General features: G+C 67.1%; 4 protein-coding genes across 4 annotated transcripts in view; 3 read left to right on the top strand and 1 right to left on the bottom strand.

The window, feature by feature from the left end:
* Positions 1 to 3,669, top strand: part of CHLNCDRAFT_142028 (hypothetical protein) — a gene marked incomplete at both ends in the record, with an annotated part of 8,683 nt that extends 5,014 nt beyond the window's left edge. The window contains 12 exons of the mRNA XM_005850228.1: positions 19 to 132; positions 263 to 369; positions 569 to 660; positions 822 to 887; positions 1,108 to 1,232; positions 1,449 to 1,581; positions 1,756 to 1,854; positions 1,980 to 2,065; positions 2,339 to 2,807; positions 2,956 to 3,173; positions 3,367 to 3,432; positions 3,571 to 3,669. Coding sequence (XP_005850290.1) covers positions 19 to 132; positions 263 to 369; positions 569 to 660; positions 822 to 887; positions 1,108 to 1,232; positions 1,449 to 1,581; positions 1,756 to 1,854; positions 1,980 to 2,065; positions 2,339 to 2,807; positions 2,956 to 3,173; positions 3,367 to 3,432; positions 3,571 to 3,669 — 1,674 coding nt within the window. The remainder of the gene's footprint in view (positions 1 to 18; positions 133 to 262; positions 370 to 568; positions 661 to 821; positions 888 to 1,107; positions 1,233 to 1,448; positions 1,582 to 1,755; positions 1,855 to 1,979; positions 2,066 to 2,338; positions 2,808 to 2,955; positions 3,174 to 3,366; positions 3,433 to 3,570) is intronic.
* Positions 3,670 to 4,055: 386 nt separating this feature from the next.
* CHLNCDRAFT_142027 (expressed protein) lies at positions 4,056 to 5,878 on the top strand (the record flags this gene model as incomplete). The annotated part of the gene is made up of 7 exons (XM_005850227.1): positions 4,056 to 4,222; positions 4,305 to 4,383; positions 4,626 to 4,665; positions 4,901 to 4,979; positions 5,149 to 5,203; positions 5,373 to 5,480; positions 5,741 to 5,878. 7 exons carry the CDS (start codon positions 4,056 to 4,058, stop codon positions 5,876 to 5,878), a joined length of 666 nt encoding a protein of 221 aa, XP_005850289.1.
* Positions 5,879 to 7,826: 1,948 nt separating this feature from the next.
* On the top strand, positions 7,827 to 9,138 carry CHLNCDRAFT_20756 (hypothetical protein; the record flags this gene model as incomplete). Its single annotated transcript, XM_005850226.1, has 4 exons — positions 7,827 to 7,917; positions 8,175 to 8,313; positions 8,527 to 8,642; positions 8,948 to 9,138. 4 exons carry the CDS (start codon positions 7,827 to 7,829, stop codon positions 9,136 to 9,138), a joined length of 537 nt encoding a protein of 178 aa, XP_005850288.1.
* Positions 9,139 to 11,672: 2,534 nt separating this feature from the next.
* CHLNCDRAFT_142024 (expressed protein) lies at positions 11,673 to 12,457 on the bottom strand (the record flags this gene model as incomplete). Its single annotated transcript, XM_005849975.1, has 3 exons — positions 11,673 to 11,757; positions 11,868 to 12,134; positions 12,291 to 12,457. The coding sequence occupies 3 exons, from the start codon at positions 12,455 to 12,457 to the stop codon at positions 11,673 to 11,675; spliced, it is 519 nt and encodes a 172-aa protein (XP_005850037.1).
* Between the last annotated feature and the right edge of the window lie 575 nt (positions 12,458 to 13,032).

Raw genomic sequence — 13,032 nt, 5'->3', positions numbered from 1 at the left:
CCTTCTCTTTCCTCCCAGTTCTCCACCGGCTACGGCATGGTCCTCAACCTGCTCTACACCCGCCCCCTGGCCGAGGCGCGCGCCTTCCTGGACCGATCGTTCTCGCGGTACCTGGCATCCATCGGCGCGCAGGTGTGCACGTTTGCGCATGTCTGCATTGTGCGGGCGCGTGTGTGGGGTGCGCCTATGTGTTTGGGGTGCGCACGTGTGTGGTTGCGTGTGCAGCCGGCTCATCCGCCGCGCCGCGCCGCCCCTGCCGCAGCGGCGGCTGGCGGAGGCTGGCCGCCTGGAGGCACGGGCTGCTGAGGTCATGGGTGATATGGCTCGCCGTGCGGGGATCAGCGAGCAGGCGGAGGGGCTCTGGGCCAAGTGAGTGCGGCCTGCGCGGCGTCCCGGGGCCCAGCCAGCCAGCCAGCCAGCCAGCCAGCCAGCCAGCCGCCAGCCAGCCGGGTTGCGTGTGCCTGGCCGGCCCTCCTCTTGAGCCGTGTTGTGCCAGCAGCCGTGGGACCCGGCTGGAAGGTGATGAGGGCATGTGCCCCTTCTGCCCCCTCTGGTACCGCGGCGGCAGGTACCAGAAGCTGCAGGGGCGGCTGAAGGAGGAGAAGCGGGCAGCCAAGCTGCTCCGCGCGCAGCTGGCGGACGAACGGGCGGCAGCGGCAGGTGCGCCCCTCCCCTTGGCTGCTGCCTCCCAGTCGCTAGTGCTGCTGCTGCTGCTGCTGCTGCCGCTGCAGCTTCCGCTGCTGTTGGCGCTGCCGCTGCTGCCCTGCCAGGTTGCCTGCCTGCATGAGCACAGCCCTGCCTGCCTGCCTCCCGCCCTGCAGAGCTGGCGCTGGAGCGGCTGAGCCTGCCCCGCCTGGTGGGCCTGGACCTGTCTGCCTCCAACCTAGGTGTGCCAGTCGGGCCTGCTGGCACGTCGGCCTCAGGGGCTCGCCACCCAACCGGCCACCCTTGCAAACAGCCACCAGGCTGCAGGCACCACACGCACACACACACAGTACAGTGGGCCTGCCACCCCGCTCTTCATCATTGCAAGCAACCACACCCATCACCCGCCCACGCCACCCTCCCACCTGCCACCCCCCCCACCCCTCTGGGCCCGCCCTGCAGCCGACTCCGACTACCGCCTGCCCGCGCTGCTGCTGTGCAACCTGGAGCGGGGTTCGTCTGGTGTGTGGGTGTTGGAGGCGGGGCCAGACTATCTGTGCCTCGGGGCGGACAACAAGCTGTACCAGGTGTGGAGGTGTGGAGAGTTTTGTGCTACATGTCTGTGGTGGTTGTGGGCATGGCGGTGTGCCTGTACTGTGTCAGCATTCAGGGAGTGAGGGCCGGACTGGGCTTGCCCCTCCCAGCTTGCTCCCTTTCTTGGTGCCCACCTCAGCTCAGCTGCGCCACCGCGGCCACCCGACAGCTGGCACCTGGCTCCCTTGCCCGCCCGCCTCCTTGCGCAGGTGGGGGCCCGCCACATCAACGGCATCGCGCCCGGCCCGCACCCCGTTGCCAACGATGCCGAGGCGTGCGCCGGGGTGATGCGGCACGCTCAGGCGCTGCGCAGCAGGAGTGAGCTGGGCAGCTGGAGCTTGGGTGGGGTGGTTCGGATGCGATCTTTTGTTGCGCGGCGGCAGCAGCAGCAGCGGCAGCAGCAGCAGCAGTGGCAGCAGGATAAATGGAGGCACAGCTGCCTGGCAGAGTCTACTGCCTCAAATGTACGCGTTGGCGCTCAGAGCTGCCTGCACGTGTATGTGTGTGCTTCCACAGGCTGGAGCGAGCTGTCGGGGGATGTGGGGTGCGCCGAGGGGTCTGTGGTGACGGCGCTGGTGGCCTCCAAGCTGCTGCTCCCCGCTGATCTGGTGCCACGTAAGCAGCAGCATGCTGTGCATGAGTCCCAGCGTCAGCCTGGTGGCACGGCCTGTTGCCTTTTCCCATTCCACACGCTTGGTTCACCTTGCACTGCCTGGTGCTGCCGCCGCTGCTGCCTGCAGTGCTGCCGTCCCCAGAGGGCCTGGCGGCCCTGGAGGGGCAGCGGCAGCGGGTGCGGGCCGTGAAAGCGCAGGTGAATGAGATCAAGGTGGACCGGGGCTTCATGAAGGCTGCCAAGGCCCTCAACAAGCAGGCACGCTGCCGCCGCCTGCCGCTACCAGCAGCCCGCTGCCACCAGCACCCCCGCAGCCACCTGCAGCCAGCGCCACGCGCGCTTTGCCGTGCTCATACTGCTGCTGTGGTTGCTGGGGGTTGGTGGGCTGCGGTTCCAAAGCTTCACCTCCCGGCGCCTCTGCTTTTACATGCCTGCATGTTGCCTCCGCCTGGCTTGCCTCTCCCGCCTGCCTGTGCCTGCACGCAGGCAGCCAAGGCGGCCACGCTGCTGGAGCGTGCGGCGGTGCTGCGGACTGAGGTTGAGGAGCAGGCGGGCAGCAGCTGGCGGGCGTTTGAGGACCTGCTGGCCATCCTGCAGGAGGTGGAGGCCCTGTCGGGCCCGCCGCAGCTGCAGGCGGCGGTGGCGCGGGAGGACGCGGGCGACGACACAGCAAGCAGCGCCAGCGGCAGCGGTGGCACCAGTTTAGGAATAGTCCCTAGCACTGGTAGCAGCGACAGCAGCGTCAGCAGCGTCAGTGACGAGGTTAACGATGGTGGCGGCTCTGCGGCTGCCGCCCCCGTCGGTGCCGGCAGCGGCGGGCAGGTGGCCTTCACGCCTCTGGGCCTGGTGGCGCGGGAGGTCAACTGTGCCAACGAGCTGTGGATGGCGCTGGTGCTGACGCACGACGCCCTGCAGGCGCTGCCGCCGCCGCAGCTAGCCGGCGCGCTGAGCGCAGGTGCGGGGCAGGGTGCAGACGCAGGGCAAGCGCTGGCAGCCCACCAGCTGGCGCGGTGCCTGCTGGCTGCCCCTGCGCCTGCCTCTCTGCCTCCCGCCTACCAGCCTCCTCCGTGCGCTGCCCCTGGCCTGGTCTGCCCGCCCTGCAGTGATATCGGCGGAGTGCGTGTCGCGTCCCACCGTGTGGGCCGCCTATTCGGCCACCGAGGGCGTGACGGCGGCGGTGGCGGCGGTGGAGGATGCGCGGCAGCGGCTGGCGGGGCTGCAGGTGCGGCACGGCGTGGATGCCCCCATCTCGGTTGACCTGCGGCTGGCGGGGCTGGTGGAGGCCTGGGCTGCGGGGTGCTCCTGGGAGCAAGTGATGCAGGTGAGGCGGCGGCAGGGGGTGCTGCTCCTGAACCGATGGTGTGCGGCTGTGAGGGTTGTTGCCTGGCGGAGGACATGCCGGAGTTTCTGTTGCTGCGGCGCAGCGGGCATGCCTCGCTGCCTGCCCTGCTGACGCCGGTGCCGAGAACGTGCGGCCTGACTGGCTGTGTGTGTGTGTGTGCGTGTGTGTGCAGGACTGCAGCCTGGACGACGGCGACGTGGCGCGCCTGCTGACCCGGACGGTTGATTTGCTTCGCCAGGTGCTCAACTTGCTTAGGCTGCCTTTGCTTTGCCGGAGCGCTGCTCCAGGCCAAGCCCTGGCCTCCGGGATACCCCAGCTGGTGGACAGGCTTGGAAAAGGCAGCCTGTGAGCGCTGCCGCCCTCTGCCCTGCTGCAGGTAGCGCACTGCGACACGCTGCTGCCGCCGCTGCGCAAGAGCGCGCGGCAGGCGATGGCGGCCATGGACCGCAAGCCAATCAGCGACCTGGTGGCCTAGCCGGGGCCGTGTCTATGGGAGAAGCCCGCTGGTGGAGGGTTTTGCACACTAGACCATGCCGGAGTGTGCGGCGGGTCGCCGCCGCCGCCGGCCCCCGCCTGGCGGCAACATTTTTCAATTTCGGAAGGGGCGCGGCTTGGTTCCAGCTGGCCAGACACTCTGTAAGAGCACTCTGTAAAAGCCCTGCCGGCAACGCAACCCGGCAATTGCGGGCTCCCGCCCAAAGTGTTGTGACCCCGGTTTGGTTGTTGGTTTCCTGAGATTTGGAAAGCCAATGTGCGCAGACAGCCCCCGACACCATCCATTCGCCAGTTTCTGTCTTTGGTCCCTCCGCAGAGGCTCTCCCCCACCCCCCGAAACCCCTGCAAGGTCCCCAAGCAGCAAACATGGTGAAGCTCACTGTCCGCCCCAACCTGCGCCTGTCCGAGAAGCAGGAGGCCTCTGGCGGCGTGAAGGCGATGATGGATCACGGCAACGCAACGTACTCTGTTGCGGTGACCGACGCGGGCGTGCGCGGCGGTGATGTCCTCGATGGGCTGCGCCTGGGCATGAGGTGAGCCTCAGACACACCAGGAACAGTGATCAGCAGTGCCGGGAGAGTGCTCCGGAACCTCATCTGGCCCTGCTGCATGCAGGCTCAACGATGGGAGCTTGGAGGCTGTGTACGAGCCCAACAACGGCCACCACCTGCTGCGCGTGCAGAACACGGTGTCGGTAAGTGGATTGAGGGCCGCTGGGCAGAGGCAGCAGCACAACGAGCTGAGTGGGATAGGGGGCCAGCGCAACCTGCAACCTATCCTGAGCCCGATGCCGCCCGCTGCACCCCCTGCAGGTCCGCGACAAGGATGTGAGTTCGAGCAAGGGCCGCCGGGCAGAGGCAGTGGCACAATCCCGTTGGTGAGGCTGGGATGGGGCTCAGGCCTGTCTGAGCGCGATGCCCTCTGTGCACCCTGCAGGTTCGCGTCAAGATCACCGACATCTCGGGCGCCGAGCGGGGTGAGTGGGGGCCCGACACTGCTCACGTGATGGGAGTGATGGGCAAAACTCCGACACCCGCGGAGGCCCCCTTTCGGCTGGGCTGCATGCGCGGAGAAATTGGCAGCCCGCTGAGTGCCCGTGGAAATCGGAATCGAGCACGCTAGCAATGCTAGCCGTTTGGCCTGCCATCCCGCCGCCGCCTCTGTGCCACCGCCGCTCACCTGGCCTTCCCTCTCCTGCCTTGCCTTTGCAGCCACCTACGTGAACTGCGCGGTGAGCGTGGATGACAACAACACCGCCAAGGTCATCTACCGCTGCAACCCCGGCAACAAGTGAGCTCCGCTGCGGCGTGGGGCTGGCCGCTTCCAGCGCGCATCGCCGGCCGTCTCCACTCTGTCCCTGCATCCCCTCTGCGCGCTTTGCCCAGCAGCCTCTGCCTGTCCCTCATCTCCTGACCGCCGTGTTTTCCTACTGACTGCCTCTCCCACCCACGCCTTGCAGGCTGGACCACCGCAACGCCACCGTGGGCTGGTGCTACCGCAAGGACGACATCGAGGTGAGGCCCTCACCCCTGCTTCCGCGCTGAGCCAACCGCTCTCGGCACCAGCCTGTGCTGCGCGCTGCCCCTTCTGGCCTCGCCACGTGCCTCCCGAGCCCCAGCCCGGCGCCGCGACACGCGCTCCACCCATCCCCGCCGCCCCGCCTGGGCCCCATGCCTCCCGCAGATTGAGCCCCGCTTCAACCTGGGCACCGAGTCGCTGTCTGCGGGGGTGACGTACCGCATGGACGACGAGAACCGCGTGCGCGCCATCTACGACATGGGCTCCAACGAGGTGTGTTGCGTGTGTGTGTGTGTACGCACGTGTGTGTGGCACAACCTCCACCACACCACCACGGCCACCACAAGAGTGAAGGAGGAGTGCGCGTTCGCGTTGAGGAGGAGGGCTGGGAGCGACTCTGGCAGCGCACCAGCCACCCCCTTGTGCCTGCCAGCTCTCAGCTCTGCCTGCCTCTGGCTGTGCCGACCCGCCTGCTCTGCCCCTTTCCCTGCCTCGACCCGCGCCCTCCCCCCCCGTCCCGCGCGCCGCCGCAGGGCACCCTGACCTGGTACAACACCGGCAGCCTGGGCGGCGGCGGCGAGACGCGGCTGACCGCGCGCATGAAGCTGGACAAGGACAACGTGCAGCAGCCCACCATCATGCTCTCCAAGAACTGGGACCTGGACATGTGAGAGCGCACGGCTTCCAGCTGGCCAGGCCCACGCGCCTGCCTGTTAACCAGGCTGGCGCGCGTGGCTGGCCAGCCGCGGCGCCCTCCCGCCCGCTCGCTCCCCACCCCTGTTCCCCTTTGGTTCGCCGCGCGCCCCGTCCCCGTTTTTGTGCCGTGCCCTGCCGGCCCCCGCGTGTGCGGTGTGCTGTTGGGGGGCCTGCCGCGGCGCAGGCCCCGTGCCCCGCACTGCCCAGTGTGTGCTCCCCATTCTTTGACCGACACCACCCTGTGCACCGACGCTTGCACCCCCACAATCGCATTGCCTGACTGGGCATGGGCCCGCCCGCACACAGCCCCCTCTGCACCTGTACACGCCCCCGGCACCGTCTTCTGTGTCCTGTCCCGTCCCCTCGTATCCTCCTGTCTCTCAACCCTGGCTGCGCTGCCACCCTGGGGCATGGGGTGGGCGTGCGGGTGGGGGCGGCTGCAGCTGCTCCCTGCCCCTCACCCCACCCATTTTACCCACTAACAGCAACACCAGCGGCGCGCGTGAATCCACCCGGTACTGAGTCTTACGAAAAAAGAGAGAAGAGACTATTTTGATGCCTGATCCTTGTTGTACCCGCCTCCAGTTTCCATTGGCCTCAGTTTTGGTCCTCGCCCCTGACGCATCCTCGCCCTGCCGCGGTTTGCCCCACCCCTTCTGAGACCACTGCCACCTCACTTCGATTTTGCCAGCGCCCGGGTAGCGCGGCCTGGGCAGGCTCCCCAACCCTGCGAGCCCCCCAGTTTTCTGGCCGCCTGCCGCCTGAGACTGCAGCCCCCGCTCTGTTATCACTGCCAAAAATGTATGGCCGTGCCGCACGCGCCCGCCTGACTCCATCCCCTCCCCTGTAACCAACTCAGCTGTAGCTGCGGTGGGGAGAGATGGACAAGGGCCGCTGCCTGTGGGGGGAAAAGGCGTTGGCCTGCTGGCCCGCCGTACCGCTGCCGTGCCACATCACCAGCCCCGTCAGCTGCGCTGCCTTCTCAAACGACGGCCTTCAGGCTGCAGGAGGCAAGCAGAGGGGGAGAGGACCGTGCCTATCACAGTGAATCGCCTGAGAGTCGACAGGTGGGCAACCTCCCTGCTTGGGGCCTCCTCGGGATTGACCATGATGGGTTTGTTGCGATACGCTGCTGGTCGCAGCCTCCAGCAGCCTGGGCAGGCCTTGCCTGCGACATGGCGTCCGCCATGTCCTCCTCAAAGCCCACACAAGCTGCACTGCAAAGGGTTTCCGCGCTCGTGGGTTGTGATTGACATGATGACACCGCCCGGCCTGTCGGACCGTGGCTGCGTGCTGCCACTCCCGCCCGCCGCCGCCTCACCGCCCGCCAAGTGCGTGCCCCGTCGCGCTTGCCTGCCTGCAGAGGGGCGAGATCTTGCGCCATGCTGGGGCGCGCATGTTTCACCACAGTGACGGCCTGTCTGCTGGGTGAGCTGCTACGTGGCCGCCTGCGCCCCGGCTGCACAGACAGGCTAGGGCCTGTCGCTTGCTGCACCTGCTGGCTGGCACTGATGGTTCATGCGACCACCGCCGCCGGCTGCCTGCCCCCACCTGATGCTGCAGTGGCCTGCCCGGCGGGCACAGCGGCAGAGGGCCATGACCCGAATGCGAAGAGCCTGTACACGGGAGGCTTCTCTGGTGGGTGGCCGCTGCCGCCAGCAGCCCACGCCGCCTGGCCTGCGCAACGGCCGGTGGCGCAGCTGCCGCCTGCAGAGCAGCCCGGCACAGCTGCCCCCTGCGGCCCATGTCGGCCGGCCAGGCCAGGGCCCCAGGACCCGCACTGCGTGGCCCTGCCAAGGCAGCGTGCAGCGGCGGTGTGGCGCCTCCCGCACAGGCGGCGCACGCGCGCTGACGCTTGCCCGCCGCCCCTGCCCCTGCCTCCCCCTGCCTCCCTTCCCTCCCTTCCCCTTGTGCCGGGCAGCCATGGACATCAATGGGCACGAGATGCCGCTGGCTGACCTGGCGGGCAAGGTGACGGTGATAGTGAATGTGGCGTCGCAGTGCGGGTACACGGGTGAGCTGCGGTACAGCTGACCTGGCATCAACCGGCGTGGGTGGGCAAGGGCAGGGGCGCCCGCCTGCAGGCCGAGGGCTGCTGTCTCGGCGCCGTTCCGCGGCCCCGCTCCCCAATGCTGCGCCTCGCGCTGGTGTGCTGCCAGCTGCTGTCGCCACCTGCCTGCCACGCTCCTCCTGCTGAACAGCCACGCCGCCCTGCCTGCTGGCCGTGCTCCTTACCTCTCTGTGCGCCTGACTGACTGCCTCTGCCTGCAGACGCAAACTACAAGGGGTTGCAGACGGCATACGCCAAGTACCAGGATTTTGGGCTGGAGATACTGGCGTTCCCCTGCAACCAGGCGAGGCGCCGGCCTTGCCCTGCCTTGCCCCGCCAGACGCCAGCCCTCCCCAGCCCGTCGGCGCCTTGCGCGCCAGCTCGCCGCGGCGCCTCACCTCTGCCCACCGCCTCCCCAGTCCGCCCCAGCCAGCCAGCCCCACGCGCCCACCAGCACACTCACTCTCTCTCACACACACACATGCACTCACACACACTGACACACACACTCCCTCTCTTGGCACGCCTGCAGTTTGGCGGGCAGGAGCCGGGGGAGGCGGCCGACATCAGCAGCTTTGCCACGGAGCGCTACGCAGCCACCTTCCCGCTCATGGCCAAGGTAGATGTCAACGGCGAGCACCAGCACCCCGTGTTTGCCTGGCTCAAGGCCAACGCGCCCGCGCCGCCAGGTGGGGCCCTGGGCATGCTGGCTGCGCTGCTGGCGCGCCGCCGAGCTGCTGGCTGGGGTGCTGCATGCGGTGCTGCCTGCTGGGGCTGGCGGGGCTGCTCGCTGCGATGGGCTGCGCTGCGACGGCCAGCTGCCGGGGCTTGTGCCGTGCGTCTGGACAGCGGTTGGGCAGGGGAGCAGCAGCAAGGGCCCGGCTTCAGGATTGGCGAGGCAGCAGGCGCGGGCCGGCGGGTGCCATCGCTCCCTGCCCCCTTGCCCCCGCCCACCCCTCCTGCTGGCGCTGCGCTGTGCCCGCTGGCCCTGCAGGGCGGCAGCAGGGCGGGGACCTGGCCTGGAACTTCGAGAAGTTTCTGGTGGACAAGGGCGGCCGCGCCATCAAGCGATACGGCTCAGGCGCGCAGCAGCAAGAAACCAACTTTGATCTCCATCATCTTGCTCTTTTTTCTTCTCCCCCATCGCCACCGCCACCCCCGCTGCCACCCTCCCTGCAGACATGAGCGTGCACGAGCTGGAGACAGACATCTACAACGAGCTGCTCAAAGACACACCCCATGACGAGCTACGGTAGCGGCAGCGGCAGCGGCTCCTCGCGGCGGACCCCCGCCCTCCCACACCAGCACCGCTGTACCCTCCCGGCGCCCCGTGCCAGTCGTGACGGTCTTGACTGTTGTTACACGTGGCACTGGCGTGCCGGCACGCTGCTGGCCGCTCGGCAGCACCAGCACTGTTTATTGGAGGAACAAAACCAAACCGGTACTGATGCACCAACACTGCGGCGCTGTAAGTTGCTAATAGTAGCGAGACAAGACCGGGGCACGGCGCCTGTTTTTTAGTTATTATCTGAGGGATAGGATGGATGCAATACGACCGACAAGCAAAGTACTACCAGAGCTTTACTCAGATTACCCCAAAGCAGGAGGGGACACCGATGGGAGGGAAAGGCCGGAGGGAGGCTTGCAAAACTGAGGGTGCAATGAAACAGCTGGGCCGGGGGGCCAGGGCAACGGCATGAAATGTAGTACGCTGCGCTACGGGTGGGGCCTCAAAAATCAAATCTCGCCCCGCGCGCACCAGGCGGCGGGGTTCTCATTCCAAGGTGAAGAAAAAGTTAAGGTGTGGAGTGCGGTGGGGCAGGGCTTGACACAGTTGGCTTGGTTCCGTCTCAGCAAAAAGGGGGTGTGGTGTGTGTGTGTGGAAGGGGGAGGGGAGGGGGAGCAGTGTTCATGCAATGGTTCTGGCACATCGCAAGTGACACCGCATGACCTGTTGCTTTGAGAAACGAAGGGCGGCAGAAGGGGATTGATTTTCCGAGTACGCATTCGTGGGGGGGAAAAGGCTGGAAAAGACTGAGATTGCAGCCAATAGCAGAGGGGGGGTTGGCCGTGCATGAAAGCAAGGGACTGCGCTCGTTCTAGCTGGCGTTCAGAAGGTTAGGGGTGCGGTGCAATGAATGGCGGCTACCTGTTGGACTCGTCTAGTAGGAAAGGGGATGGCAGGGGTAGTAAGTAAGAGAAGCAAGAGCATTCGTTCAGTGGACGAGGTGGATTATGAAATTCAGTTCGTTGAGTGGAAGACCAGGGTTGGAAGGGTGGGCAAAAACTTGCAAGGCGGGGACTTGTAATCGCCGGGCAGCTGTCGGGGCAGGACAGCTGGCGAAGGCTGGCGGCGCAGCTCACTTGGGCGCGGCGCACACGCGGCCCCGCCGCGCCGCCCGCCGCAGCTTGCTGGCAAACATGACGGCAATAGCCATGGTGGAAAAAGGGCGGGTGGTGGCGGAGCGGCGGCGCTTGAGCGCGGCCTCGGCGGGGCTCGGCGGCCGGGGCGCCAGCGACGGGCTCAGCCGCCGCTTGGTGGCCGGCGGGCCGGGCAGGCAGACGCGCAGCGGCAGGCCCGCCTTTCCGTCGACCGGCTTGATGGCGGGAGAGCCGCGGACGGCCTCCACCAGCCGCCAGGGCGCCGGCGGGATGGGCAGCCGGCGGGCCGCCGCCGGCGGGCGGGGCGCGCCCGGGCAGACCATGGGCTTGGGGATGGCTGCGCCGGTGGGGGTGCGGGGGGACCCCACCTCATCGGCCTCCAGCTCTGGCCTCATCGGCGCCAGAGAGGCTGCTGGCTTGGTCCGGATTGGCGGCAGGGCGAACTGCAGGCCGGGGAACGCACAGAGAGGTGGGGGTGGGACAGCTGCGCCAGCGGCGGGAAACGCCGGAGCTCGGTGTCAGGGGCCCCTCAGGGCCCGCTCGCCCCCTGGATGCCGCCAAACCGCCATGACAGGCAATCACACCGCAAGGGAAGGCGCATCAGAGGCCTGAGCCTGAGCCATCACCGGCTGGGGGCCTACCATGCTTGTGGAGAGCGGGTGTGGGGCTTGCGGTCCACAAGAACGCAGGTTGCCTGCCGCCTGGATTGGCCCGAAGCGCGAAAAAATAAAATAAGTTGGTTTGATTCAGGCTGTGGCTCGGAGTGGATGGTCCAGTCGGCTGAGGGCCTCTGACGGCCGCCCATCCCAATTCTACCATCGCCATTCAAATTTGATCGACCAGATACATCTAGATGCGGTTGGAGTTCTCACGGCAAGCTGGCCAGCAGCCCAGGTGCCTACAATATGCCTGCAGGGTGCGGCAGCGCCGCCATTCAGCGGCAATTGCCGCCGCCGCATGTCGCACATGTCCCTTTTCAGGAGGGTTCCTTTTTCAAATGCAGAGACTCTACAACCCGTTCAAATCTTGCCAGCATTTGATTTGGGCCCTTGGTTGCCGCATTATGCCTGCGTCTCCTGCCGTCTCATAGGTTGACGGGTGCCGCCGCTCCCGTGCATGGCTGCCACCGCCGCCCATGTGCCTCCCTCTCCTCCCATCTCAAGGGCACCACAACACAAGTTCCACCCGTCTGCTATAGCGCTGCTCCCTCCCAGTGCACAAAGATAGCTTTGAAATGGTCATTGGCGGCAAACGCTGCGGAACAGCCATTCTCATTGATACAAGGCAACTTGGGCGCCGTGCGGTTGAGCGGGCCAAGCAAGTATTTGTCAACCACCCTACAGCTTCTCCACCACTTGGAAATGGAAGTTGCGGCCCCAGCACTCGGGCGTCTCGCCGGCCCCGGGGATGCTGAGGTGGATCCTGCACGGCGGGGCAGCCGCCGCCCAGCGGCAGCGGGTGCTCGGGCAGGCTAGCTGGCAGGCAAGCTAGGCAGGCAGACAGGAGAGGCACGCGACGGCTGGCAGCCTCACCACAGCTCCGCGATGGCGTCCAGGTTCCGGGCGTAGCGGATGGGGCCCACGTAGCGCGGCTGGAAACCCGCGCCCGCCACCACCGCCGCCACAGCGTCCTTCTTCTCCGCCGGCCCCGCAAACAGCATGGTCAGCTGCTGGCCGTTGATGAGCGAGCCGTCTGGCGCGGTCATCTGCTCCACGCCCACCGTGCTGAACGCCTTGTACACAGCAGTCTCGGGCAGCTCCTCTTGCACAATCTCGGAGCTGGAGGGGCCGCCGGCCCAGCTGCGGCGAAGGAAGAGGCGAGGGGCGCCACACAGGAGTGTGCGTCAGGGAGGAGCGAGGCACGGGCATACAGGCGTGTAGCCGGGCAGGTGGGCAGAGGCAGGCGGGCATGCGCAGGTAGGCAAGGTGGGATGTGAGGCTGCGCCGCTGGCTCACTCGAGGGCCAGGGAGGGCCAGGCGTTGAGGCCGTTGATGACGTCGATCAGCAATTTGCCCTTGGCGCCCGGCCCCAGCGAGGCCGCCATCGCCTTGATCTGCTCCCGCTGCTTGGGCGGGTCCCAAGAGGGCGTGGACAGGATCAGCACCTGCGCCAGGGCTGCCATTGTGACGTCATGCGCTGCTGCCATGCTTGCCCGCGCGCTGTAGGGAGGGCTGGGCAGGCTGCCGTGCGGCGCCTCTGCCTCCCCGCCCCACCTCGGCCCACTCCGCCACGGCTGGGATGGTGCCCGCCGTCACCCCAGGCTGGCTGGCAATCAGGGCCATCATCTTCTCAGAAGAGGGGTCACGGGAGGCTGCAGATCCGATTAGGCAGGCAGGCGATGCAGATCAGGTAAATGCCAGGTAGGCGGCGGCGCACTGCGCCATGCATTCGGCGGCGGCGGGAGGGTACTGCCGGGCAACAGTTTCTGGCGAACCCGAGCTTCACTCCCTCCCAAGCGTGTGTCTCCGTATGTGCTCACCATACTGGACTTGGTAGCGGCCCGAAGCCGCCAGTTTAGAGCCGAGCGTTGAACCCACCGCACCAGCGCCGATCACGCCTAGTTTAATTGCTGCCATTTTGTGGCTTGCCGAGCGTTTCTGGTCCCCTGCACGCAATAGTAGTGCACTGCACCGATCGCCCGTCTGCTTGCACTGCTTCCCACCAGTGCGGCTCACTCGCGTGTCTGAGCGCCTACCG

This window comes from Chlorella variabilis (assembly GCF_000147415.1).
Source record: "Chlorella variabilis unplaced genomic scaffold CHLNCscaffold_4, whole genome shotgun sequence".
In the NCBI taxonomy this organism is placed as follows: Eukaryota; Viridiplantae; Chlorophyta; class Trebouxiophyceae; order Chlorellales; family Chlorellaceae; genus Chlorella; species Chlorella variabilis.
The sequence above is the reverse complement of the archived record's forward strand: the minus strand, read 5'-3'. Positions and strand labels throughout refer to the sequence as shown.